General features: G+C 32.9%; 2 protein-coding genes across 9 annotated transcripts; both read left to right on the forward strand.

The window, feature by feature from the left end:
• On the forward strand, positions 1-27,276 carry LOC133791336 (uncharacterized). 7 transcript variants are annotated; one of them, XM_062229266.1, is made up of 3 exons: positions 1-880; positions 18,394-18,475; positions 18,613-19,079. In XM_062229266.1, exon 1 carries the CDS (start codon positions 92-94, stop codon positions 728-730), a length of 639 nt encoding a protein of 212 aa, XP_062085250.1. In that variant the 5' UTR covers positions 1-91; the 3' UTR covers positions 731-880; positions 18,394-18,475; positions 18,613-19,079. The 7 variants fall into 7 exon arrangements, with proteins under 7 accessions (XP_062085250.1, XP_062085257.1, XP_062085263.1 ...); XM_062229273.1 differs by having other exon boundaries at positions 18,418-18,475; XM_062229279.1 differs by lacking the exons at positions 18,394-18,475; positions 18,613-19,079 and adding an exon at positions 27,259-27,276.
• Positions 13,582-17,598, forward strand: LOC133791323 (calcium-transporting ATPase 12, plasma membrane-type). 2 transcript variants are annotated; one of them, XM_062229253.1, is made up of 2 exons: positions 13,582-15,703; positions 15,941-17,598. In XM_062229253.1, the coding sequence occupies exons 1-2, from the start codon at positions 14,173-14,175 to the stop codon at positions 17,404-17,406; spliced, it is 2,997 nt and encodes a 998-aa protein (XP_062085237.1). In that variant the 5' UTR covers positions 13,582-14,172; the 3' UTR covers positions 17,407-17,598. The 2 variants fall into 2 exon arrangements, with proteins under 2 accessions (XP_062085237.1, XP_062085232.1); XM_062229248.1 differs by having other exon boundaries at positions 13,582-17,598.
• Positions 27,277-27,522: the final 246 nt, after the last annotated feature.

A 27,522-nucleotide genomic window follows, 5' to 3' on the forward strand; every position in this document is an offset into this window, starting at 1 on the left:
GTTTTTGTGTTCGGAAAGTAGGTGTAACTGGTTTCAAAATTATCGAATCAACGATTTGGCTTCATTGCGACCCAAAATCCAAAACCCTAATATGGAACCCTCGCCATCGGAGGATCTCGAAGATTACGGACCGTCGTCGACACTTATCGGGTTTGATCGCCCGCTTCCATTGCTCCGTGGTCCCGTCTCTGTCGGTCCGCATGACGACGCATCGGCCGGTTCGTTCGTTCTTGCATTCAGAGACCCCAGAACTTGGGCGAACGCGTACAGAGTCTGTGAGTCCAAGATTATCGACCAGTGCGTGTCTGGAGCCAGGATCGGGTGCTCGATCAGCGCCTCGAGCAAGTGTAAGCCCCCGTGGTGGCGGGCTCTGACTGGTTTTAGGGCTTCGGATTTGAAGGAGAGGGAGCAATGTGAAGAGCGAGAGATGAAGGGCTGTTTGGAGGTGGCGAAGGAGAAGTGTTCTGGGTTCGCCAAAGAACGGTGCTTGAAGTCGTTTAGGGATGCGAGGGTTGTGGCTAGGGATATAAATGCGAAGCAGGTTCAGAGGTTGGTTTGCTTGGTAACTTTGGGGGATAAGAGTACGTGGGTTGGTTTGATTGGATTCAATCAATTGGTTTATAATCGAGAATTTGGGACAAGGTATTATAGGGCCAGTGAATTACTTGGTTCTTGTAGTGATATTGATTGCATTTTAGGTGGAATTAGTGGCAAGGAAACATCGCAGTAGTGGGATTTTACTTCGAAAAAATTGAGCTTATGGATTATCGATTTTGAAAAGAAATACGTGAGATAGCAATGTTTCACAAAATTAAAAGCATCTGGAGTCTATCTGGAGGCAGTTTACACTTGGACCTGGTGCTGCTGTGCCATTGTTGAGGTATGCGCGTTTCACCTTCTACTTAATATTTAGCTCGCGAAGATAAAACTTACTGCTTTATAGTTTGTTAATTTTGATGCTTGATGATGGCAATATGACTTACTGAGATATCGTTAAGCAAGCATGTCCTTGTTTATATTATATAAAATCATTCCACTAAAATTGTTAATTTTGTGAATGCAAATGGAAACCAAAGGAGAAGCTTTGTGATATTGAATATAATAATCTGCATTTTCAATTAGTTAGTTTCTGAATTAATGTCACGTGTAATTGCATCACCCTTTCGTGTTTTGACTTTTGATAATGTTTGAGTAGTATATGTTTGTTCCCTCTAATGTCTGTATCACATGGTAGCGTCTTCTATTTGCTTGCTCTATTGTTAGCAGTGATATCCAATCATTTTCATCGCATAACCTCTATGCACAGATGAGATGATTATAGAATTTTAAACTGGATAGGTGTCTTTACTGTCTTTTTCTAAATGCTTAGGGTGGATTGCCTTAATCCAAATGCAAACAGGAATCACCCTCACAATTGTTGAGTTCTATTTCTTCAAAAATTGTCACTACTAGACTCATATTGATTGCATCTAGTAGTGCTTTTTCATTGCCGGTGACTGGCTTAGTCTCATTGCCAATCTATTGGTACTTCCTGCTTCAGTTTGAAGATGACTATAAGTATAACAACAATTGGGTGCTGAATTACATTGATATTGTTGCCACGTGAATTTTTCCTTTATTGTTTTTACTCATTTCATTGCAATTGTCGCTCCATCTCATCTATAATATAGTTAACCACCATGTTCGTTTACCCCTGAACAGAGGATTGAATTGGGATTTTCTTATGTACTTTTTTACATGAGAAGTTTTAATTGCTGCTGTGGTCTTAAAGGATAAAAATGATTGAGGCTTACGCCTTGAGGCATGCCTCGAGGCAAGGTGGTCCTATAAAGCTTCTAAGGCTTATCCTTAGATGTGATCTGTGAGGCTTGTGCCTCAATGTGTGAGGTGTAAGCATTTGAGGCTTTAGCCTCACATAAATGATGAGAATGAGGACTTCTAAGGCTTATCCTTAGATCTGATCTGTGAGGCTTGTGCCTCAATGTGTGAGGTGTAAGCATTTGAGGCGTAAGCCTCACATAAATGATGAGAATGAGGACTTGTTAAGCTTTTAAGTTTTATCTTTATGTTTTAGATTTTAAGTTCTACTCTTATGCTATTAGTTAGATTTATGGTTTTTAACTTTTGGTAACTTTAGTTTGCGGATTAGGTTTTAAAATTTTATTCGAGAACTGAGCCATTTTGCATTAGCTTGGTGAGGCAGTAGCCTTGAGGTGGACCAAGGCATAAGCCTCAGCTTTAGTAAAAAAAAAATCCCATAAACTTTCATAAAAAAGTCATAAATTTTTCACAAAACATTTTAAAGAAGGGACCTTTGGTTTTTAGGTGGTCTACGAGCTGCTGCTCAATCGATTAGTCAAATGGCATGTTTTTTAAAATCATTTTGCAATCTAACCTAATTTTAATAATTCTTTGCAAAATGGTCACGCAGACAAGTAGTCGAAAAATTCAAACAGCCAGTCGAATTCTAGACAGAAGTTATTTTGCAAAAAATTATCAAAAGTAGCATAGAGTGTAAAATCATTTTCACCAATTTCTCTTTAAAGGAATATGAAACAATGAGTTACATCATAAAACATCAATTTAGTTCATAAAAAGACACAAACTAACAAGAAGTCATAAAATCACAAACTATAGTCATCTAAGGTACAGTTAATCTAAGTAATAGTAAAAGAGAAACTTAAAATCTAAAATGTGAAAAACTTAAAAAAGCCTATGTCCACATTATCACAATTAGGATCTTTCGAATTAGTCATATTGTATAGCTATTGGTATTGTACTAGCATCAACTACCGGGATGGACAAAGACAAAAGGAGATTCTAGGATTTATTTAGTTTTGACTATGGGCCTATTTAAGCGTTAAAGCATAAGATAAAACTATCATAAGTTTAAGTGTTTAAGCTTGCAAATTTAAAAGTCCAATTTAAAAATACTCCCAAAAACTTCATTTACATGAGGCTTAAGCTTAGCTTGTGTCTTCACTTTGAGGTGTACTCGTAGAGGCTTTTTAGGACTGCCTCATTTTCTTTTTAAAACCATGCTTGTGGCTTTATGATTTGTTGTTAGATGGTCTTTTTTATGAAATAAATTGATGTTTTATGATGACTCATTGTTTCTCTTTCTTTAAAATATTTTATAAAAGTTATATGATTTTTTTACTGAAATTGAGGCTTACTCCTTGGTTCGTCTCGAGCCTTACGCGTCATCGAGCCTAAGAAATATGCCTCAGATCTCAAATAAACTTTTGAAACCTTGTGCTGCTAAGTTTTATAAAATTGATATGTAACATGTTTACTTAGACAAAGAAATTACGAATACAGAGATTCAGATTCAGATTCAGACATGCAATACTTTTTGGAAAATGATGATGTGATATAACTCAGTTAAGTTGCCAAATAAAGATTCATGTGTATGTCATTTTATCTGTCTTACTCTACATATTTGTGGTTCTGTACAGTAACATTCTATGCTTCTATTTAGAAAGTACCAAAGGAAAAATATAAGATCTTCAGCACTGTCTATCATCATTTCATTTTCCTCTCCTCTTAGATGTGCTGAGAATGGATTATAGAGAGGTACAAAAGTGGATTTATATGCAAATTTATTGGTGCATCTATGAGACATTCATCGTCTATGAGGATCCTTTAATTGGTTAAAGTTGTTCTAGATAGATGGCCATTAGGACTTTGGGGCTTTGCCTGCCTTAGGTGTGAAGGGCACTTATGACATCTCAACTAGTTGACGGTATGAAGATAGATTCCCTGGACTTGGGATATGATCCGTGTCTCGTGTCTTGTGTCCTTTTTGGGTTGAAGATGGGAAGATTTTGCTTTAATCTGCATTATTGTTATGGATCAATTGTTACTTTAGGTTAGTTTTTGGTATTGATTTGCTTGAATGCTTTGATTTGTTCTGTCTGTGGGTTTGGATAATGAGAAACATATAGGGGTCGTTTGGTATGAGGTGTTCACAATTTTTATACTTCTGAGAAAGTTGAATAGGGTACTCTGATAGTTTGGAAACTTACATAACTGTTTGGTTGTGGATTGTAATCTTAAGTATGATTCTTGGGAATATTCTGAGTTTGGGTGTGTATAGGAACCTATCTAAATTCTAAGTTTTTATATTTTTATAAAATTAATATAATAATATATTTTATCAAAATAATAAATAATATATGATTATAAATAGCAAATGAAATCTTTAAAAATTTACCAAATTTTCCCTAGATTGTAATTTATAAACAATTTTACTCATGAAATATTTTTTTAACAAAATTAAAAAAACAAAATCATTAAATCAAGTATAATTTTTTAAAATATAAAAATACTCTTATTTATTTTTTAATAATATTTTATTTGTTATTTTAAACTAAAGCAGTGATATAAAGTCTTTACATGTCAATTTCATTAAATAAATAAATATTATTTATTATTTTATAGTTTGCTATATGTATATTTATTTTTATATTATAAGCATCAAAAACAAAATAAGTTATTAACTAAAAAATTAATGATTTAAGATTTTTTTTAATAATAATAATAATTTTGAAGTGTTTCACATTCTTGATATCTACGTAAAAAGTTAAAACCTTTGGAAAAAGTGAAAAAGTGTTTAGATTTATATTTCCCTCTCTAAATTCTTGCATACCAATCGACACATATTGGTTATACAAGTTCTGTAACTTGCCAAACCCTTGAAATTTTGAGTGAATAGGGATTGTTTGAATTCTGTCTTTGTTGTTGTCCTGTTCAGTATACAGCAATTAGGAAGTTATAACTAGATTTGTTTGCACAAATGTTCCTAGACTTTGCAACTATTCTCTTTTTAGGGCTGCACAATGTCCTGGATGGGCTCAAGAGACAAGCCCAATCTAGTTTTCAAGGCCCGGGATGGAATTGATAGAAAGCCCCAATTTAGAAGACTTTAGGCTCTTGTAGCATTAATGTTTTGAAAAGCAAATTTGGGAATTGAAGCGTTTTGCTTTAGTATTGAGGTGTAAGTCTCAACTTTAAGCTATTGGGGTGTAAGTCAACTTTAATAACAAAAAATCTCCCTAAAAGTTAAGAGTATTGTACTAAGGCACCTTAAGGTATCCGATGTCACATGAGGTAGTGATTATGTGTTGTTGAATGTAAATTGGGCTTCACTTATTATAATTTAAATTATTAAAATAATTAAATTTAGTAATTGATAAAATATCATGTGGTGATGGGCACATCTTAAAGTGTCTTGTAACAATACCAAAAAAATTATTAGAATTTTATTGAAAGAAGAAAACAATTAAAATATAGGTCTAAAATAATAATATGATAATGTAGTTCATAAAAAGGTGTAAATTGTGGCTTAAAATTTTAACATTATTAACAAAGAAACCTCAATGTATTGAATTATCGAGAGGAAAATAATAAGAAAATAGCTCTAAAATAATAAGTCTTATTCTCAGCAAAAATCACAAACTTAAGCCACATTTTATCCTTTGGTCTCCAATCTCAAAATATTTGGCATTTAAATCCATAATGTCTCAAATAGTTTGCATCTCTTAGTCTTTTTCAATTTACCATTCTAATCTGTTAAACTAGGATTTCAACGTATATTTCTTTTTGCTCTAAAAAAATTTCCTATGAAATAAAAGATAATTTCAAATTGATTTGTAAAGTTTCAAATTTATGCATTAGCTTTCTTTTTATTGGGTGAGATTTGTCAATCGATTAGTTGAGTTTTATTAACTTATTGAGAATTTCTTCTTATTTTTTTTAAAGTAGTAAAGACAATTGTTTACTAATTTAGTGGTTTAGGTTTTTTTTTTTACTAATAAGGTTTATCATCAACAAGGATGATTTTGGTACAAAACCTTTATGTTTCTAAATTTATTTAGCGACTAAATGGAAAAAAAAATTATACAATCATGTTGTTTGTTTTGGAACCAATTTAGTACTGTGTAAAAAATGTACAATTGTGAGTTTATTTACAAAATACCAAGTATTAAAATGGTAGTAAACAATAAAGTTCCAAGTTGGTTTCAGGACAAAATGGTAATCAAAAGAAACAAAGTGTCGTAGAGCAGCTACGAATAAACAATTACAATTTATTTGCTTAACATTTAATAGCTAGTCAAGTTATCCAACCATTTTAAACAACATACAGTCAGTCAACCCTTTTACAACTTCCGCGTACCTTCATATTTCAATTTAGTATTTAATGATGTTAATCTTAAAGAATCATTTAAAAAAAAAGAATAAGTAAATGATCTGAACGTTCATATTGGCTAATTAAAGTATTTGAGCTTGACGTGTCTAATTAAGATGTAAAAAGTTTTTTTTTTTTTTTTAAGACGTAGCATAACCTAGCTAGCTATTTAACATAGGACCACAGATACATTAGCGGCTAAAATGCTAAGTTATCGTCATTCAATCACTTAAATACCTAAGTTTTTTTTATGGTAAAAGTACCTAACTTCAAAAAATTTGGCACTCCGTGGTAGCTGCTGTTAAGTTTTCCGTTAGATGCGGGGAAGTTGGCAGCTAAAATATCTAAATTGTTGTCATCCAATCACTTAAATACTCAAGTTTTTCTAAAAAAGTTTATTTATTATTTTAAAATTAATTAAACACATAACAAAGAATAAAAAATCTAATTTAAAAACGTAACTCATTCTTTTTGCACTCCAAAAATATATATAGACATCCAATTTAAAAAAAAAAAATTAAATCATTTTAACACTTTTTCCAAATGTATTTTTTGACATTCTATAATTTCTATTTTGTTAATTTCAATACTTTATTTTATCTTGTTTTTATGTGTAATTTTTTAATAAAAAACTCTTACTTCAAAAGTTTTTTTGTATTTTGATTTTTTATTTAAAAAATATATTTTCTATATGTATATTTTAGAACTTGAAAAAGAAAAAAATTAGCAAAATGTAAGCATAAGTTGATGAAAAAAATATTGTATATTAATTTTTAATAAAAATTAGGTATCTTAATCAAAATTTTGAGGTGCAAATATAATACCTTAAGCTTAAACACCTAAGTTTTTTTATGAAAAATTAAATAACATCATTACCACCACTATTATAGTAATTTATAGAAGCTTTTATTTATATTATTTTAATTAATTTTGTATAAAATTTTAATAAACTGTATTAAGTTTTTTATTTATATTATTTTAATTATTTTTTTCATATTTTAAATCAAATTTTATTTATACTTTGTCAAGTGTTTAAATAATTTTTGAATAAAAAATAATTTTTTTGAAAAAAACTTAGGTATTTAAGGGCTTGATGACAACTTAGGTATTTAAACGGCTAATTTCCCATTTAATTAATGTCGTACAATTTTTTGTAGTTAGGTAATTTTATCGTAAAAAAAAACTTAAATACTTAATGACAACAACTTAAGTATTTTAACCACCAATTTCCTTTATGAAAATTGCACATGTTTGGTCGGTGTTTAAAGTTTTCTAATCTCTCCTTTTGAAATTACTTGCGTCTCTTTGACAAATAACTGAACCGTGTGGGTTGGGTTTGGATTGGTGATCATTTAGTGCTGTTGAGCGTATTTGTTCTATTAGAAAAATTACCAGAGTAATGTAGCCCAATCTTGAACTCACCTTTGAATGTGTGTATCTTTAAAGGTCTTTTATCTCTATTCAACAGGGAGGGAACTGCCGAACAATTTCCCACTAGACCTCAATAATTGGAATCTTTTTAAGTCTTCTTCCAGGTCTAATATGTATGTCCAAGTACAACTAACTTTAATACTACGTATCAGTTAAGATTGGGTCTTGAGCGTGCTTGTCAAGTTTTGGTGTGACCCTACTCCTGGCTCCTAGTCTTTTTTTAAGCGTCCTTTTACTGGACATTTCTAGCCTGCCTCCATTAAAACACACAGCTTGAAATTTCTGCTAAATTTCTCAAATCAAACTTTCTGCATTCTAAAATCATTACCGTTGGATTCTCACTTGGTTTTTTTTTTTTTTTTTTTTGGGATTCCCCACCATAACTGGTTAAATGCGATAGGCTGCTGCTGTCATTTCTCTCTCGGTCAAACATACACGCCTAAGACGCGGTTTTGGATTTTAAAAAATTCAGTTTTCAGATTGAGTGAACTCAATCGCTCTAAAGAAGTTTCCAGGAAATTTCCTTGATGGCGTTAGATGACTTTAATTTCGCCACTTGTTTTTTCTTTTTTTGTCAATGTTGTGTGATGATGATTGATGAAGTTATGTCTTACGTCGTTTCGTTTTGTTTTTTCTCGTGGTGTGTCCCTTTACATTGGTCAACGTATGTTATTAAAGATTATTTAATAATTCTCCAAAAGCTGCCCTGCCCGTTAGCATAATTTTGCTAAATAATTGATGTTTTATTATGTTTCCATGGATATGGGAGTATATTTAATTAATATAGGGATAACAAGGATGCTCCAATTGGTACCTACGTTTTTTTTCCGTCTTCTGGCTTCTTTTTAATTACACTTTTAATTTTTCTTTTCACACCCCCTTTGTTAATTTTCATTTCGTTCAAAACTATCTTATTATAAAAAAATTTAATGAAAAGAAAAATCTTTCTACAATAAAATAATAAAGAAAAATGGATACATTTCCATATTTTAAAAGATTAATTAATTACAAAAATTAATTTTGATTCTCTTCAACACAAAATAAGATATATTGGGAAAATTTGCTGTAGGAGCTTCAAAAAGAGCCACATCGGTGGGGTTTTTGTGTATTCCTGATCCGTGAATAGTTTTTGACGTGATTTTTTTATGACCGTATATATTGTAGCTATTTAGAGCATCATGCAAATTTCAGAAAATTTCGAATAATTTACAGTGTTGAAAACTGGGTTCAAAACAGGTGGTAGTGCGCATGACTAATTTTTTTATGTGTGGAAAATAAATTGTTTGAACTTAATTTTCGATATCGTAAATTATTTGGAATTTTTTGAAAATTTGCATAATGTTCTAAATAATTACAATATACATGGTTTTAAAAAAAATTACGTCGAAAACTGTTTATGAGTCAGGATCACAAAAGAGCCTTATCAATATGGCTTTTTTTGAAGCTCCTAGAGCATAATCCCCCATAATATATATATATATATATAAAACTTATCTAGTAAAGAATTATTAAATTACAATATATTTGACATGTTTGCAAAAAATATATATATATATAAATAACAAATAAAATTTAACATTTATAATATGATTTATCCTTGAATAACTATATTTGTAAATTTATAATTAGCATAATTAATTAATCAAAAAAAGGCGTAGTTAGAAAAAAAAGTGGGTGCAAATAAAATTACTCTACCAACAAGTATACTTAGGACACTACCTTACTCTTTTTAAACAAACTAAATCCATACTCTTACTAAATAAAATGTGTACCTAAGGGTGATTCAATCTATTAAAAAATATATATAAAATGATAGGGAGCTTCTTAGTTTGGGTTTGGGAAATGGAAGGTTAGCAAATTTGGCTTGAAGGGAGCTGAGGGTAGCAGCGACATTTTGGAGAAGGTTTATTAGGGCGAGATTGAATGGATGCAGCGAAAGCATTATATTCAAGACCCAAGCCATTTAATAGATAGATTATATGATCACTGTAAGACACCGATTCACCCACAGAGGCAAGAACGTTACAGAGAGACTTTAATTTCAGAAGATAAGCAAGAGCAAAGAGACCCTCCTTTTTGTTTGTTTGTAAAACAATGCAAACCTTCGAGATCTTTGCAAAAAAGGCAGTGGAATAGACTTGTTCCAGAGACACCTAAATTTCAGCAGCAGTAGAGAAACCCACGATCTGACTAAGCATAGTATCACTCAAAGAGGTATAGAGTCAACTCATAATAAGCCTATTGTAACAATGTTAGGAGGTGAAAGCATGGTTAAAAAGAGAGGTGGAAGCATCGGTGAATTGAGAAGGGCAAGTAATAGTACTGTCGAGATAACCTTCCAAGGGAATAACTTGAAAAATACCCAGATTTAGGATTATTTAACAAAAAATAGCTACTAATAACATTTAGTTGAATATTACCCACTTTTTTAATCACATTCCTCATATTACTCTTAAAACACTACTAGAAGTCCAATGTAAAAATCTCAATATTTGCCTCTGTGTGCTATTTACTTCTCTTTTTAAATAATCTTCTACTAGCTCCACTAGTTCAATATGAAATGAGAGAGATATAATAGGTATGTTAATGAAATATTGGGTATTAAGGTTAAAATTTAAAATAATGGGTGAAAATGAAAGAGGTTCCTTTAAATTGGGTACCACATCTAATTTCTACCCTTCCAAGCCATTAGTGATGGTGATATTGAGCATCTGCATATGCCAAACTAAGTAGTTGGACTCATCAAGAATCACTATAAGTGTTTGAGTGACAAAAGGAAAACCATAAGTAATTGGACCAGCAAAGGGCACAACAGAGATGGTCGGAGAGTCGGAAGTGAGAGTCGATGGGGAAGTAGAGGCTGATGGAGTTAGAGGAGTAGATTCAATGCTAAGTTCGGACGTCATTGAAGAATTGTTATAGCTCTAATACCATGATAGAAGAATTGTATCGAATGTTGTATTCCTTGAGTAATACCAAAAACAATACAGAGTGTATAAAACCCGGTTGTGAGGGGACCAAAATTATAACAGAAGGATCCATACAGAAAACGAATGCAACTAATCCAACACTTACATAAAATAGTAAATATAATAAAAACTAATTATGGTTTAACACGTAGGAACACGTAGAAGCGTTTTCTATTTTTGGTAATTCAGAGAACGACTAAATCTATCGCCTTGTTTATCAAAGTTTTTGAACACCATTATTTGTTAGGATAAGCAGGTGGGTTGGGTATGAGTACAATAAAATTGAATCTTATTATTTGACTTTTAACTTGATTAATATATAGACATAGTATATATATAAAAAAATTAGTATGATATCTAAAATTTATATTATATATGTATTGCATTTATGAAAATTACTATTTTGGCTTTCTTGGTTTAAGATTATTATTATAATTAGAGAATTTACTCATTTAGTACCTTGTGTTTTTGCAAAGTATCATTTTGGTACTTTCTTTTTTCAATAATGTTCATTTGGTACTCTATATTTTAAAATCATGCATTTTGCTACCCTAGACTCTCATTTGATAAATAAAATTTTATAAATGTGATTAAACTGTCATAAGTTATATGTAATTAAGTAATTAAATTTGAATTTGGAACTCATATAATTGAGAGCAGTTGATTAAATTGGTAAAATTTTATAAATTAAATTTGAGTTTAAGGTACCTAATATGTACGATTTTAAGATATAGGGTATCAAATATGTACGATTTCAAAATATAGGGTATAAAATGAGCATTATTGTAAACACAGAGTACCAAATGGTTACCTACTCTTATAATTATTATTGAATAATTGGTTTAAGCTTATTGTCCATGTTAACTTTAGGTTTTTAAAAAAGATAAAATTAATTATATGTTATTTTAAACCATCAAAGTAGACCACCATTTGCTTATATGTTATTTTAAACCATCAAAATAGTCCTCCATTTGCTTCTAGTCTTTTTTTAACAAGACAAATAATTAATAAAATTAAAAGTATAAATAAATATGATAAATTGTAAATAATTTCTCTTTTATATAAAAATTGTGTAGATAACGAAATTTTTTGATTTTAACTATTTTTTTCTGTTAATTTTAACAGAATATTCTTATATTTAATGGTACATTGTAAACATGAATTAAAATTAAATAGAATATAATAAATAAATAATTAAACAAATTAAAATATGATATTTTTAAGATATTTTATAATGATAATTATTTAAAAATAATAAAATTATATATTTAATTACTTAAATAAAATTTAATTAAATTTAAACTTAATATTATATTAAACATATAATATATAATCTTTTGTTATCACTGCCAAATTAAAAAACTAAAGCAAATATAAATTTAAACAAAAATAAATAAATAAATTAATTAAAATAAAATATTTTTAAGATATTTTATGATAATTTAAATAATAAAATCATATTTATTTAAAAATAATAAATGCATATGTATCATTTTTTTATCTTATAAATTTGTGTAATAGTTTGTTTTTATCAAGTGATTAAAACTCTTTTTCTTCATCGAATTCACTAAAAACATTGTGAGATACATTATAAACTAAAAATAGTTTATGCATGTATATTACTGCCTATACTATTATTTTTTCTATTATTATTTTATTTATATTATTAATCATTTTAAACATTGTTGTATATTATATATATATCATGTTATCACGTAAATATATATTTATGTTAATGTTGTGTTTAGATGTCATATATGTAGAGATTATTGATATAAATATTTATATATACTATAGAACTATAATTCATTCTAGGGTTTATACATTTTTGGACCATATATTTTGTCTCATTACCTATTTAGACCATGTGTTTTGACAAATTACTTTTTGGATATTTTGTTTTGTAAAATAGTTCAAATAGAACTTTAAATTCAATTTTGGTCGAAGTTTTCTCAATTGAAATCATAAATAATTTACTAAATTAACAATTCAGAACAAAAATAAAATTAGTCTGCTTAACTGTGCTGTTATATTTAATTTTTCTTATTCAAAATTGAGTTTTTAGGTCTATTTGAACTATTTTATAAAATATTAGGGTCTACAAATTAATTTTTAAAATATATGGTCTAAATAGGTAATTGAAAAAAATACAAAATCTAAAAATGTATATATAAACGTCCCTTGATTCTACTTAGTATAAAATTAATCAATAAAATAAACTCCTATAAATTAAAACAAGTGAGCATTAATTTTTTTGTCGAGGTGAACTACATTATTTTAGTTTTAGATTTTATTTAAATTTTAAATTTTGAACTACATTATAATATTATTTTTTCAACAAAAAAACACCTTACCAAAGCCATACATGTCTGCCAAATAAATAAAACACTACTTTTAGTCTATAAAAAGCCATTCGATTAAAATTGATAGGTTTAATATTCCAATGGGGATCAAAAACCGGTGGAGGTTAAAATTGGACCTAAAAATATAAAATACAACATTAATAAAACAGCGGGATGTGATGTGAAACTGAGGGTCAATATGATCCAAATTAACAAAATGGCGGGCAATTTAGATTATTATAATGGGCTAGCTTCTTCGCTATTATTATTATTATTATTATTAAAAAAGATGAACTGTATTTTCAATTACCAATAGGATATCTGTTAATGCTGCACTGTAGGGCTCAATTATAGCAAGCCACGGTAGATGTGATATACATTCAAAATTTAGAGAAAAATTATATAATTGCACTCCAGTAGCTTCTAGTCTCTTCTCTATAGTATAGAGATTATTATTCATTTTTTAAATAGTTTTTAATAATTTTTCTCCTCCTTTTACTATATTCTTATCTCTCCTTATTATTTTATATTTGAAACAAATTAAAAAAATATATAAAAAAAAATAGAGTAACCATCATATGTATTGTATCATATAATGTACTTTTGAAAAGTAGTATAGAGTACTTTTTTCTTTTGGTAACTATAATTTTTTTTGGTTGAAATTCGACCGACATTAATTTTAGAACAAACGGTTATAAACACCTGTAGACACGCAGTCCACGACTTTTTTTGAATGGATAAAATAAAATGTTTGAATAGAAATAATCAAAGAAACAAGGCATGGCTATAGAAAGTAAAAGTAATCTCATTTATAACTTGAGTAGCACGATATTTCATTTTATCAGTAGTAGCGTATGTCTTTAATTTCGTCAATGGTTAAAGAAGTCCTGAAATATGTCATCTCATACAAGAAACCTCCCTCTCAGATTTGAGTTTGATTGGGTTTTTAGTATTTACATTGATTTAGGAAGGAGAAACACTATTTTTAAGAAGAAAATAAAAAGGAGGATTAAACCTATTCAATACTTGAAGCTATTGAAGGCGTGGAAATTGCCTTGTCCTTTCCTATGAAAGACTTTTCCACGAAGCATGTGACATTTACAAAAGGCTGCTACCCGATCACGTTTCTATGTTTTTCTCTATATAAGTAAGGACTGCTTCTATGAACACCATGAATGAAACTCTTTCTTGGTGCTGCCTATTATCTTTCGTACTTTCGTCAGCACAAGTATAATAAACTATGTCAATCGTCACTGGTTCAGCTATTCATTGTGGGAAACTGCTCTTCGAATACACTAGAGCCCAAAAACGATGGCGCATGGCTTACAAAGCCATTTATTTTGTTCGGATCATGCTCTCGCTTCCCAAACATGTCATTGTGTCCGAAATAAGCATCTACAAAAATTGTTCCGAGACCTTGCTCTCACCTTCCAAAACTCCAAACACCAACTACACCTCTACTACCACTACCACTACTACAAACCATGAAGTCAATAAAGCCTCCAAAGTCAGTTTAGTCCCCGACGTTGATTATAAACTCATCATGGAGATTGTCAAGGAGAAAGACTTGGTAAATCTACGCGTGCATGGAGGCATTGAAACAATTGCCATCTCGCTTGGGACTGACCCTGAGAATGGAATCCATGAAAAAGAAGAAGACATTGAGAAACGACGTCAAGTTTTTGGTTCAAATACTTATCACAAGCCTCCTCCTAAAGGGTTATTTTACTTTGTGGTGGACGCGTTGAAGGACACCACCATTTTAATCCTTATGGTCTGTGCTGCTCTGGCTCTCGGCTTTGGAATCAAAGAACACGGCGGAAAGGAAGGCTGGTATGAAGGCGGGAGTATCTTCATTGCTGTGGTGCTTGTTATTGTCGGCTCAGCTCTTAGCAACTACAGACAAGAGACTCAATTCGATAAGCTATCTAAGATAAGCGACAACATCAAGATTGAAGTCGTAAGAGGTGGCAGGCGACAAGAAATTTCCATCTTCCATATTGTAGTTGGAGATGTTGTTTTGCTTAACATAGGAGATCAGATTCCAGCTGACGGGTTGTTCTTAAGTGGACACTCATTGCTAGTTGATGAGTCAAGCATGACAGGCGAAAGCGACCACATTGAGATTGATTCAGTCAAGCATCCTTTCTTGTTCTCCGGCTCCAAAGTTGCTGATGGCTATGGAACGATGCTGGTGATCTCCGTCGGGATGAACACGACGTGGGGGGAGATGATGAGCTCCATAACCCGAGATACAAACGAGAGAACACCGTTACAAGCTAGACTCGACAAACTAACTTCTTCAATTGGAAAGGTAGGACTTACAGTTGCCTCTCTGGTCCTTGTAGTTATGTTAGTACGTTATTTTACGGGTAATACTAAAAATGAATTCGGAAATAAAGAGTACATCAAAGGTAGGACAGATGTAGACAATGTTTTAAACGCAGTTGTTCGTATAGTGGCAGCCGCAGTCACGATTGTGGTGGTGGCTATCCCTGAGGGATTACCACTGGCCGTGACATTAACTCTGGCTTACTCTATGAAGAGAATGATGGCCGATCAAGCTATGGTTAGAAAACTATCAGCTTGTGAAACTATGGGCTCCGCAACTATTATTTGTACTGACAAAACTGGTACTTTAACGTTAAACCAAATGAAAGTTACTAAATTTTGGCTTGGTCAAGAACAAATCAATGAAGAAGATGATTCAAATTCAATTTCAACAAGTGTACGTGAACTATTCTACCAAGGTGTTGGTCTGAACACTACAGGTACTGTTTACAAACCCGATGGTCAATCTAGTAATGCTCAACTTGAATTTTCTGGTAGCCCAACTGAGAAAGCTATATTATCTTGGGCTGTTTTAAATCTGGGTATGAATATTGAAACGTTAAAGCATGATTATGAAATATTACATGTTGAAACGTTTAACTCAGATAAGAAACGAAGTGGGGTTATGTTAAAAAAAATCATAAACGACACTAATAAGATTTATGTTCACTGGAAAGGAGCTGCTGAGATGGTTTTAGCAATGTGCTCGAGTTATTACGATAGTAATGGAGATAAGAAGTCATTAGATGAAGAAGTGAAGAAAAAGTTTGAGAAAATAATTGAAGGGATGGCAGCTAGCAGCCTCAGATGTATTGCCTTTGCCCAATGTGAAGTTTCAGAAGACGAGATTGAGTATGTCGACGATCAAGAGAAGACACATCGAAGGCTCAAAGAAGACAAGTTGACCTTACTTGGAATAGTTGGACTTAAAGACCCATGTAGACCGGGTGTGAAGAAAGCTGTGGAAGCTTGCAGATATGCAGGAGTGGCTATTAAGATGATCACAGGAGACAATGTTTTCACGGCCAAAGCTATAGCTGCGGAGTGTGGAATTCTAGAGGCAGCCACTGGTGATGAAGTTACCGAGGGACAAGTGGTAGAAGGTATTGAGTTCCGAAACTACACACTTGAAGACAGAATGAAGAAAATTGACAACATTCGAGTAATGGCAAGGTCATCCCCGTTTGACAAGCTCTTGATGGTTCAATGCCTGAAAGCAAAAGGCCATGTGGTTGCAGTCACTGGAGACGGAACAAATGATGCGCCCGCTTTGAAAGAAGCCGATATAGGACTTTCTATGGGGATCCAAGGTACTGAAGTGGCTAAGGAGAGCTCAGACATTGTCATCTTAGATGACAACTTCGCCTCAGTGGTCACAGTCTTGAGGTGGGGAAGATGTGTATACAACAACATACAAAAATTTATTCAGTTTCAGCTTACTGTCAACGTAGCAGCACTTGTTATCAACTTCATAGCAGCAGTTTCTGCTGGAGAAGTCCCTCTAACGGCGGTTCAACTCTTGTGGGTGAATTTGATCATGGACACGCTTGGAGCTCTGGCACTCGCCACTGAACGGCCAAGCAATGAGCTCATGAAGAAAAGGCCAGTGGGTCGAACAGCGCCTCTAATAACAAACATCATGTGGAGAAACCTCTTGGCTCAATCTTTGTACCAAATTGCCATTCTTTTGTTCTTACAATTCAATGGTGAGTCCATCTTTCATGTCTCTAAGGAAGTAAACGACACCTTGATATTCAATACTTTTGTGCTTTGTCAAGTCTTTAATGAGTTCAATTCAAGGAGTATGGAGAAGAAGAATGTGTTCAAAGGTGTCCATAGGAACAAACTTTTCATGGGAATCATTGGGTTTACTATTGTCCTTCAAGTGGTGATGGTGGAGTTTCTAAAGAAGTTTGCTGACACCACAAACCTGAATTGGTGGCAATGGTTGGGTTGCATTGCAATAGCGGCTGTGAGTTGGCCAATTGGTTGGTTTGTGAAGTCCATTCCGGTTTCAAATGAACCGCTCCTTGATTATCTAAGAAGGGTATTCAAGTTTAAAAGAATCACGAAGATTTTTCATAGAACGGAAAATTCTACCTCCAGACTTGGGAGACTTGGGATTGGGTGTGGAAAATGTTAATTTAAGGAGTTTGAAAGGGTCGTCAGCTATTTATTTATTGCGTATTATTATTACATTTGGATTTAGGATTTTATATATGGCTTATTATTATTACATTCGGATTTAGGAGGGAAAAAAATTGATAAACTTGTAAGTGTCTTATTTTTGTATATTGGCAAAATTATCTTTTCAGTGTTATTTTTGGTTTCTGCAGTTGCATCCTTGTTGATATATTGCCTAATTGCATTTATTTGTGGCTAGTTTTTCTGTTAGTATTTTAACTATTTTTGTTAGTCAGAAATTATTCGTTTTCATTTGTCTGTTAGGTTGTTAGGTCTGAATATTTTGTTGACCATATAAATAGCTTTCTTTCGATTTTTAATCGGTATAAAAAATATTCTACAATATCTGAGAGAGTGAGCTTAGAATTAGAGGGGCCGTTTGATATGCAGGAATCTGGCCACGGGAATGGGAATCTGAACACTTTCCCATGTTTGGTACTGGGTTTGAGTTTTTCTAACCTGAGAATCTGTACTCCAGGGGTTTTAACTTTTCTTGATTCTAGGTTCAAGTGAAACTCATTTGACAAGTGGTTTTCAGATACCCAGGAATGTGAAACACTTCAAAATTATTATTATTATTTTTTTAAAAAAATATTAAACCAATAATTTTTTAGTTAATGACTTATTTTATTTTTGAAGCTTATAATATAAAAACAAATATACATATATCAAACTATAAAATGATAAATAATATTTGTTTATATATTAAAGAAATTAATTTGTAAAGCCTTTATATTATTACTTTAATTTAAAATAACAAATGAAATATTATTAAAAATAAAATAAGGGTATTTTTGTAATTTTAAAAATTATACTTGATTCTAGTATTCAATAGATGTATTTTTTTAATTCTGTTAAAAAATATTTCATGAGTAAAATTGTTTATAAATTATTTTGATGAAATATATTATTATATTAATTTTATGAAAATATGAAAACTTAACAGATTCTTATGCACAACCAAACACAGAAAGTGATATTCCCAGGAATCATAGATAAGATTACAGTGCACAACCAAACACAATGATGTAAGTTTCCAGACTATCAGATTACTCTCTTCAACTTTTCCAGTAATATGAAAACTGCAAACTCCTTATACCAAATGGCCTTGGGTCATCTTTATCTTGGTATTTTTAGTCTGTTTTTGTGTGAGTTTTTGTTGCAGGTACAAGTGAGTGTTTGCTGAAATAGCTGAAGCAGAAGCGAGATCTGGTGGGATATCATATTACAGTTCGAGGGGATCTCGAAGAATTTGTTTGAATGTATTTCAGAAGTTCATGTTCTTGAGGGGATTGCTCAAGAGATTAGTAGATCTAATTCAATACTTAGATTTCTTTTTAGAAGTTGTTTTTTGCTAAGTGTTCATTGGAAATAGTGATTGTTTTCATAATATTGGTGTTGTTTGGTAACACTTAAAAAAAAATAGTTTTTTATTTAATTAATTAAAAATTTGACAATTAAACATAAAATGTGTTTGGTAACTCTATTTTTATTTATTATTTTTTTAAATTTGAATTAAAATTCATTAAATTTTGAAAATAAAATTTTTTTACTTTTAAAATTTTTTTAAACCGTTTTCGATTTTTTTTTCTTCTTTGAATCAATATCTCATATTGTTAAAAAAAATAAAAATATAAATTATCAAATGTTTTTATTATTTTTTATTTTTAAAAACAAAAAACAAAAATAGTTACCAAACATATTTTTATTTTTTAAAAATAAAGAAACAAAAATAAAATAATATTTATATTTTTATTTAAAAAATTCAAAAACAAAAATTTTACCAAACACATCCATTACAAAGAGTAATTCTCATAACTTTCATCTTGACTTTCATTTTTTAGTTCATTACTTTAGTTACAATCCTTCAAGAAGATAGTTTGTAAATCTTAAGAGAAGTAATTTTTAACAAGTAGCTACTAGATTTTCAAAACTGATTGTGTTTTCATTGTATTTAAGATAGCAATACTAAATTCTATATATTCAGTTGAGAATTTGAGTGTTTTTTAGTAAAAGATCGTAATCAGTACTGTATGTGAGTATTAATTTTTTATTATTTGGAAATGTATAACTTATATGTTTACGATATGATCTGGCAGTTGAATGGGAATTGGAAGATTTTCTTTTGTTTTCTTTCTTGCTTATCATGCAAGCTAGTGTTCCATGGACTGCTTTAAGTGATGAACCAAAATTTTTTGTTAAATACTTAGTGCTGTTCGGTAAAAAAAAAAAAAAAGTTTTTTTTTTTTGTTCATTTGATTAAAAAACTCAAAACAAAATGATAACTTTTGTTTGGTAAAATATTTTGTTTGAGATTTTTATATTAGCATACCTATTACAACTTTTATTTATAAAAAGAAAATTCCTAAAAATAAAATATCAGTCAAACAAAAATATTTACAAAAGTAATATATTCAATTTATAAATAATTCACTTTGTATAGTTTAAATTTCACAAAATGTAGGATTTCCCAACTCAACATGAAAAAAGTAGGAGCAAGACCGCAGACTGGTTTTATTTTATTTTATTTTTCGTTTATATTTTTAAAAGTTAACTTCTCCTTGTTTTAAAACTATTGAAGATAATGATAGGATTCCTTTTATAATATGATATTATTTTTAGGTTATATTATAATATATAATTATTTAGAATATCTTTCAATTGTGGACAAATTTATTTTAGAAACTAATAAATTACTTTTTAGAACTCATGGAAATTATGTTTAAATTATAGTTAATTTAGGAGATAATATGTGCATTCAAAAAGGAATGCAATAAGAAACATTTGTGCTGGATAGTGTGGTGAGCGATAGCAACTATCTACTGTATTGAAACTCATTGTCCTCTAAACTTTGGATGCCAGTACATGAAAAGTCTAATTAGGCCTGGGTACATAGGGCAGTAAGTGCGAGAAGCTCTACATGCACCACAAGGACAGGTCAACCACGAGCACATTCTCCTCTTTGTGAAAGTGTGGCTCCCGAAGTTCAAGGGGTGATCAAATAGGCGATGAAATTTGGATTATTCCTCAGAGGATTTTAGGCCATATCTGGTCGTATTGTTTGGTTTAAGTTTTTAAGACTTCATCTGGGTTGTTTTTCATTTGTTTAAGGCCACTAGTTGAGGTAGTCGAACACCTTTTTACTTTTGAGTAAACTACTTTGCAAAGAGGTCGTTTAATTATGTGAGAATGTACTTTTTCCCTGTATTTGGTACTACCGACTTGCTCTTCAACGAGTGCTATTAAGTTTGGTCGTGCCTTGTCACAATCTTTTTTTTTTTACACCAAATCATGTCAAGACATGATCGCTAATTAATTATGGTCATGTCTAGCTTTGTTTGTTCGTACTCTTCGACTCGTTCTTCAGCAAGCTCCATCAACTTGTTCTTCAATAAGGCTCACATCTAGTTATATTTTGATGTAATCTCCTCATTATACATGTTCAAGGCTTGACATGATTGTTGGTTATACCTGATCATGTCTCACCTTTGTTCGTTGGTAATCATCAACTCGCTTTTCAGCGAGCTCTATCAACTTGCTTTTTAGCCAACACTTTCATACTTGATCGTGTCCTACCAAGACCTAATTTTTCATATTTGGTGGTGTCCTACTACAACCTTATTTTTAATGTATGGTTTGTGTTCTACCACAACCTCAATTTTCATACTTGGTCGTGTTCTACCATAGCCTCAATTTTCATACTTGGTCGTGTCCTACCACAATCACATTTTTCATATGTGGTTCGATCCTACCACAACCTCATTTTTCATGGCTGATTGTGTCTTACCATGACCTCATTTTACATGTTTGAACGTGTCCTACCACAATCTCATTTTCACACTTGGTTGTGTCCTACCACGACCTCATTTTTTATATCATGTCGTAATAACCTACCATGACCATATTTTTCATAACAGGTTGGTCAACATGTGGCTTCTTGTTCACTTGGGGGAATATTTGTACTCTTCTTTAACACGAAGATAAAGCTTAATAACCAAGTGCAAATCAATCAAACTTTTCACTTGTAAGCGCTAAAAAGCTTTAACCCAAATTATGAAGGTACAAGGAGTTTAAGCACGGTTCGTGTAACGTCTCAAATTTTCTAATAAGGTTCGGTGCCTTGATTAGTGTGTCGCGATGGCATAATTGGATTTATATATGAATTATGTGTATTTAATTGAATATATGTGTGATTATATATGAGTTATATTATAATATGAGTGCTTATACATGTTTATGTATATTAAATATGTATGTGGGCTCATTTCTTATTAGAATGTCATTTTCGTAATTTTTACCTGTTGATGGTATATTTGTAATTATATATGACTTATGATTGTGACCACATTATTATGTGGATATATTTGTAATATTCGACACGAGGCGACTCTAATAAGAAATTTAGTAGAAAAGTCACAATGGTGTAAAATACCTGGCTCAAGGTGAACTTAGGGATATTTTGGTAATTTGGTAAATTATAGGAATTTAACGGGTAATGAAAATTAATTTGGTGAATATTTGGTTTGATGGATTTATTTGGGAATATGTGGGGTAATTTGAGGTTAATAGGAGATTAGATTAAAATGACAATTTTTCCCTTAGAGATGTTTTGAAGAGAAATATTAGGGCAAGGGTATATTGGTCTTTTGACCACCATGTGGCTAGTGGTATTTGACTAAAGGTCAAGTGTTGATGCTATTCACGTTCTAGAGCCTCTTTAGGTTTCATTTTTGAACACTTTGGAAGAACACTCAAGGGAACTCAAAAGCTAGGCCAAGTTGGGATTTCTTGAGGAGATTGAAGGAGAATTGAAGCTTTCTGGGAGATTAGGAGTTGTTGAGGATCTCAAAGCAGCTTGGAAAATTTGGAATTCAGTGAACAATCCCTCTTTTCTTAAGCTTTTGAGTTACTTTGAATGTTCTTGAGTTTTAAAATTTTGATTTTGGGTTCTGAGTTATATGATGTGTTTTGGGATAGAATGAGTGTTGGGTATAGTTTATCAGAGTTATGGGGTATGTTTTGTGGTCAAAATTATGCTTGAAACACCTGTTTTGGTCAAAATTGGGATTTGGTTTTGCAGGAAATCGTGGGTTTCGAAATTTGGGCTAGTGTCCCAGAAAAGGTGGAATTTGAATTGGATTTTGGGTTTCGAGATAAGAGGCGCGACTGCGCCAAGGGTTGACCCGATCGTGCCAGTGCCCTGGAAAGCCCAATTTTTCTATGGGTGCAACTGCGCCAGGTGCCCCAAAAAAGTTGTTTTTCTGAATTTTGGGAATGAGGTTCGGAGGCTTGGGAGTCCATTTCGGGGGCCCGCTTGGGGGCGCGGGGGACGTTTTTAGTACCCCCGTTACCCGGGAACAAAGGTTCTAAGAGTTAAGGTTTTAATTGGAACTTGGAATCTGAAGGTTGGTTCCTAATGAATATATAATTACATTGTGACTAGGATTTCTGCAAGGCTCAGGACAGAGATCACGCTCTTGGTCGTTTCACTGTTCACACGAGATCTGAGATAAGAAAACTGCACCTTGGTTGTGATTAGGGCTCGGGCCCTTGTTAACGAGCATGATTATATTTATGCATGTGAATACCTGATTTAGCATACATGAATGCGTTGTATCTGATTATGTTATAAATTAATTATATGTTTGATTGCTCCTGATTGGAAAGCTCAACTTATGAGCCGTGGTCGGCATCATGCGTGCAGAACGCAGGCCGCTATGGCTAGGCCACCCTAGGAGTGTGGTATGCACTTGTCCGGCTCAGATGCCACTTGAATAAATGGAAGTGTGGTATGCACTTACGTTACTCTATGGCCACATACCTAGATAATGCGTCTTCTTGAGTACAATTATTACTGCTAAGCATGTTGCTTATGTTCTGTTGACTACCTGAATCTACTTGATTAAGTTTTCTTGCTAAGTCTTGGCTCACGGATGCTATGTGGCGCAGGTAAGGGTAAGGAAGAGTTGGGCCAGCCATGAGTTGGAGAGTTTTAGGAGCGGCGTGTACATATGCAGCCTGCTTGACCGCCACGGCCGAGGTATCATGGAGGAACTAGGATTGAATCCTATTTTGTCGCTTAGGCCGGCATGTTTTGTAATCTTTTGAGTTGTAAATAACTTTTAAACTTCTATTTTGGGATCCCATGTACAGACTGAAACTTTTAATGAAAGTGTTTACTCTTTGTTATCCCCAAAATTTCAGTTCGATGACGTGGCAATCAGAAGTAACAAGTGGCAATGCATGGTCAGTAAATGGCACATTAATAGTCAATAAATGTATTGGCTCTTCGGAGTTGTGATATTACTGGTCATGAAAATTATTTATCTAGTTTGGAAGTGATTTGACCGACCAGGTAGAATTTTTGTCCGACCGGTAAAGATTTTTGACTGACCAGTAAAATGTTCTGGCCGACCAGTCAAGTGTTTTGCTAGACCAGAAAAGTGTCATACTAGACCAGAGATGTGTCATGTTAGACCAGAGGTGTGCTAGAGGAGTGCTTTTGCTTATGCCGACCGGTGAGTTGTCTTGGCCGACCAGTCACTTCGGGGATGGATTTGGTCGGTCCACGGATCAGAATCTCAGAAGTTACCGTCTAGTGACTCTTTGGTAAAGCCTCAGTAACAGCTTTAACCCAAATCATTCTCAACTGCCGCAGGAATCTCTCAGATATCCCAGAATAATAGCTATATTATTGTAATTTGAATTTATTTATATTTTAGTTAATTAAAGTTGGTTGGAAGAAACAAGGACCCGGTCAAAGGGATATTTCTGATGTACGATTCATGAGCCTATAAATAAATGGTTCATGGCATCATTTAAGGGGACTGATCTTTTGAAAGAAAAAAGGAACTCTCTGGTTTTGAGAACTTGGGACCGTCATTTTGGGCATTCTTGGGGCATTTTTTGAGAGTGCTTAGAGAGATAAAGCTTGTATTTTCTAGAGAGAGAATGTAACACCCTGGATAGCCAAGACCGCTACACTGTGTACTTATAAAGGTGCAGGACTTGCTAATCAAGTCATTTAGTTGAAAACGTGTTACTAACCATAAATGCGCTAGGGTTAAAAAAGGTTTTGGATTCAAAATATACATTTTATATAGTTAAACAGTTTTACACATGGGATCCCAAAAAGAAACAGTATTTAAAAGACGGTTTACAGAATTTCCAAAATACAGACAATCATCAGCCATTCTAAGGCAAAATAGACATTTCTAGTTCCCCTGTTCCTGCCTTCCCCTCAACCGTGGCGGCTGAGCAGCTGGTTACGTACATTCAGCTCGCAGAGCTCTCCAAGTCAGGGCTGATCAAGTTTTCCCTTGCCTTTACCTACACCACGTAGCACCCGTGAGCCAAGGCCCAGCAAGAAAATATAATATGCATCACAAACAACAATAACAAATAATTAATCCTTTAGGCATGATCAAACACTTAACACTCAAATTAACCACATAGCACGTATTCAGAGTCAAAGCTGCAACCAAGCATAAATAACAACCAAGTTACATGATTAATAGGGCCGAAAACTTAGGCCGCACCCTCTGTTTACCCCACTAACTCCGACCCGCTTAAACCGAGCTCAGTGCATAATAAGCTGTCCTCGGCTACCAGTGGCCGAGCCGCGCCCTGTGCGCTAGTGTAATCTTGGCACTCTTAGGCCGTCGATTTACTGTTCACATGGCATAATACCATCCTTTCAAAGCATACATATTAGGGAACCCTTAGTCCCATTACAATTACACAAGCGGGTACAGTTTTCTTACCTTTAATTTCCACGTTCACTGACTATGAGCGACGTCCCTCGAGCACGATCTGCTTCCCGAGCCCTAGCTTAACACCTAGTCACAACTAAGGTAATGGATTCCATTAATATTCACGTAAAGGTTTCCGGGTATAATTCTAACTTCCGGGACATCGGGTTCCACCAAACACGGTGGTGGAATCGATCCCGAGCACCCTAGGTTAGGTTCCCGTGCTTAAAACCCCCAAAAGGTCAAGAATGCACTTAAGGGCTGCGGCCCCTGAAACCTAGCCGCGGCGCTCCCCTTCTGCCGAGCCTCCCTGGCTCCTTTGCTTCGTAGGGCCGCAGCGCTCTAGAACAGAGCCGCGACCCACCCCTTCATGCCCAGAAAATCCACCATTTCTAACATCCTAACCTTATTCAAAACCACCCCAAAGTACCCTATTAGCAAAACCCATTAATCACAAGACTTTTAGTACGATTGTAACAGCATAATCTAGTATAAATCCAACTTAAAAACTCATTAAAACTCCGCTTTGATTTCTAAAAACCAGCAACTAAAGAACTCAAAAACCAGTCATGCAAACTTAGATTTTAACCTCTAAATTACGAATTGAAGCTTACCTTCTTTGTTGAACCACTTCCTTAACAGATTCCTGAGCTAAAATCCAAGCTTCTCAGCTTTAATTCAATCCTTAAACATCAAAACCATAAACACCCTTAATACTCAGCCAAAACTCAAAATTCTAATGCTCAAGAATATGATTCAGCCCTTACCTTAATCTTGGTTAAGTTTCCTTAGTTGAGCACTAGATTAAACCTTCAAGATTTCAGCCCAAACCACTGAATTCCCAGCTGATTTCCCTTGAATTCCAGTGTTTTTTTCTTGAGAGAGAAAAGAGAAGGAAGAGAAGAGCAAAATAGGTCGGTTTGTGTTTTATTCTACCAGTTTCTCTTTTGTTTAGTCTAACCCTTGGGTAATTAAGTCAATCTCGAGGCTCGGGGTGCCGGAAACGTCCCCGAGGGCAAAATGGTAAATTTCCCCAATATTCCCGCCTAAGCTTCCTAACCTCAAATATATCTCCATATATTTATTTCCATAACCCGATAACCCAAATAATCATCTAATATCCGAATTACCCCTTGACTTGCCCCAAGTCAAGTATTAAGCCTCATGTGACTTCCCGCTAACTGACTCCCTAGGATCGCCTCAAGTCGCACGCTGCAGATCTACCCACATAATAATGTGATTCTCACAGATATAACATTTAACCACATTTACATTCATATAATCATACAAGCATGCTTATCATATAATCATGCATTAAATTAATAAACTCACACATAAACCAATTATGCCCTCCCGGCACACTAATCAGGGCCCTTAAGCCATAACAGTAATTTTGGGTCGTTACAGAGAAACACTGTATTTTCCTATTTACACTTAAGAAACTCAGTTGGCTCAAATTCATTTGATCTTAAGTGTAGGATACATATATCACAACTCCAAGTGGATTAGGCTATTACTAACAAATTGGGGCTGAACCACTATAAAAATTACGTGCGTTATGTACTTTTTATTCAAGGTTTATTATCGTTTTTGCGTCTACTCGCAGTTGGCCAAAATCGTGGTCAACACTCTTTTAACCAATTTTTTTAATACTTGAACCATTAGTTACTTTAATCACACGTTTAAGTTCAAATGACTCGTTTAACAAATTCAACACTATTTTAAACACATGTTGTAACGTTCCTGAATTAGTAAGGCATTACAGTTTGTTCTAAAGTCCTTGTTGTACGAAGTACAAGCAAAGACTTGGGAGGCAAATTTTGTATGTGTTTCTATTACCTCCCAAAGCAGAGATACAATTAATAAGGATTGTAAACCTGCTCGTGTAGAAATGCAGTTTGCTAAGCAAGTAATGAAAATAGTGCTAAGTGTTATACTTTTCCTCTATAAATAAGTGATATTTGACATTTATTTAGTGCATAAATGTATTTATTGTTCTTCTAATTAATTATTGGATCAAATAACTCAATATTTTCGTATCTTGGCATTTTTTTTGGCAGAATATCATTTTTGAAGACCAAGTTGGGAAACCACCCTTGAATGACTTCCATTTCGACATCAGACAGTAAACTATACATAGCTCACTCATCCAAACTCAAATTGAGATGATTCATGATAATTTGGAAAGGTAATAAAAGTATCTATAAGTTCATGTTTTGAGGTTTGCAAAATAAAGAATGTATCAAGATTAAATTTGGGCATATATTTTTAGGCGCGCAATATTGCGAAATTAAGCATTACTTTGCATGTTGGTCTAATTCATG

This window comes from Humulus lupulus, chromosome 1, assembly GCF_963169125.1.
Source record: "Humulus lupulus chromosome 1, drHumLupu1.1, whole genome shotgun sequence".
NCBI lineage: Eukaryota > Viridiplantae > Streptophyta > Magnoliopsida > Rosales > Cannabaceae > Humulus > Humulus lupulus.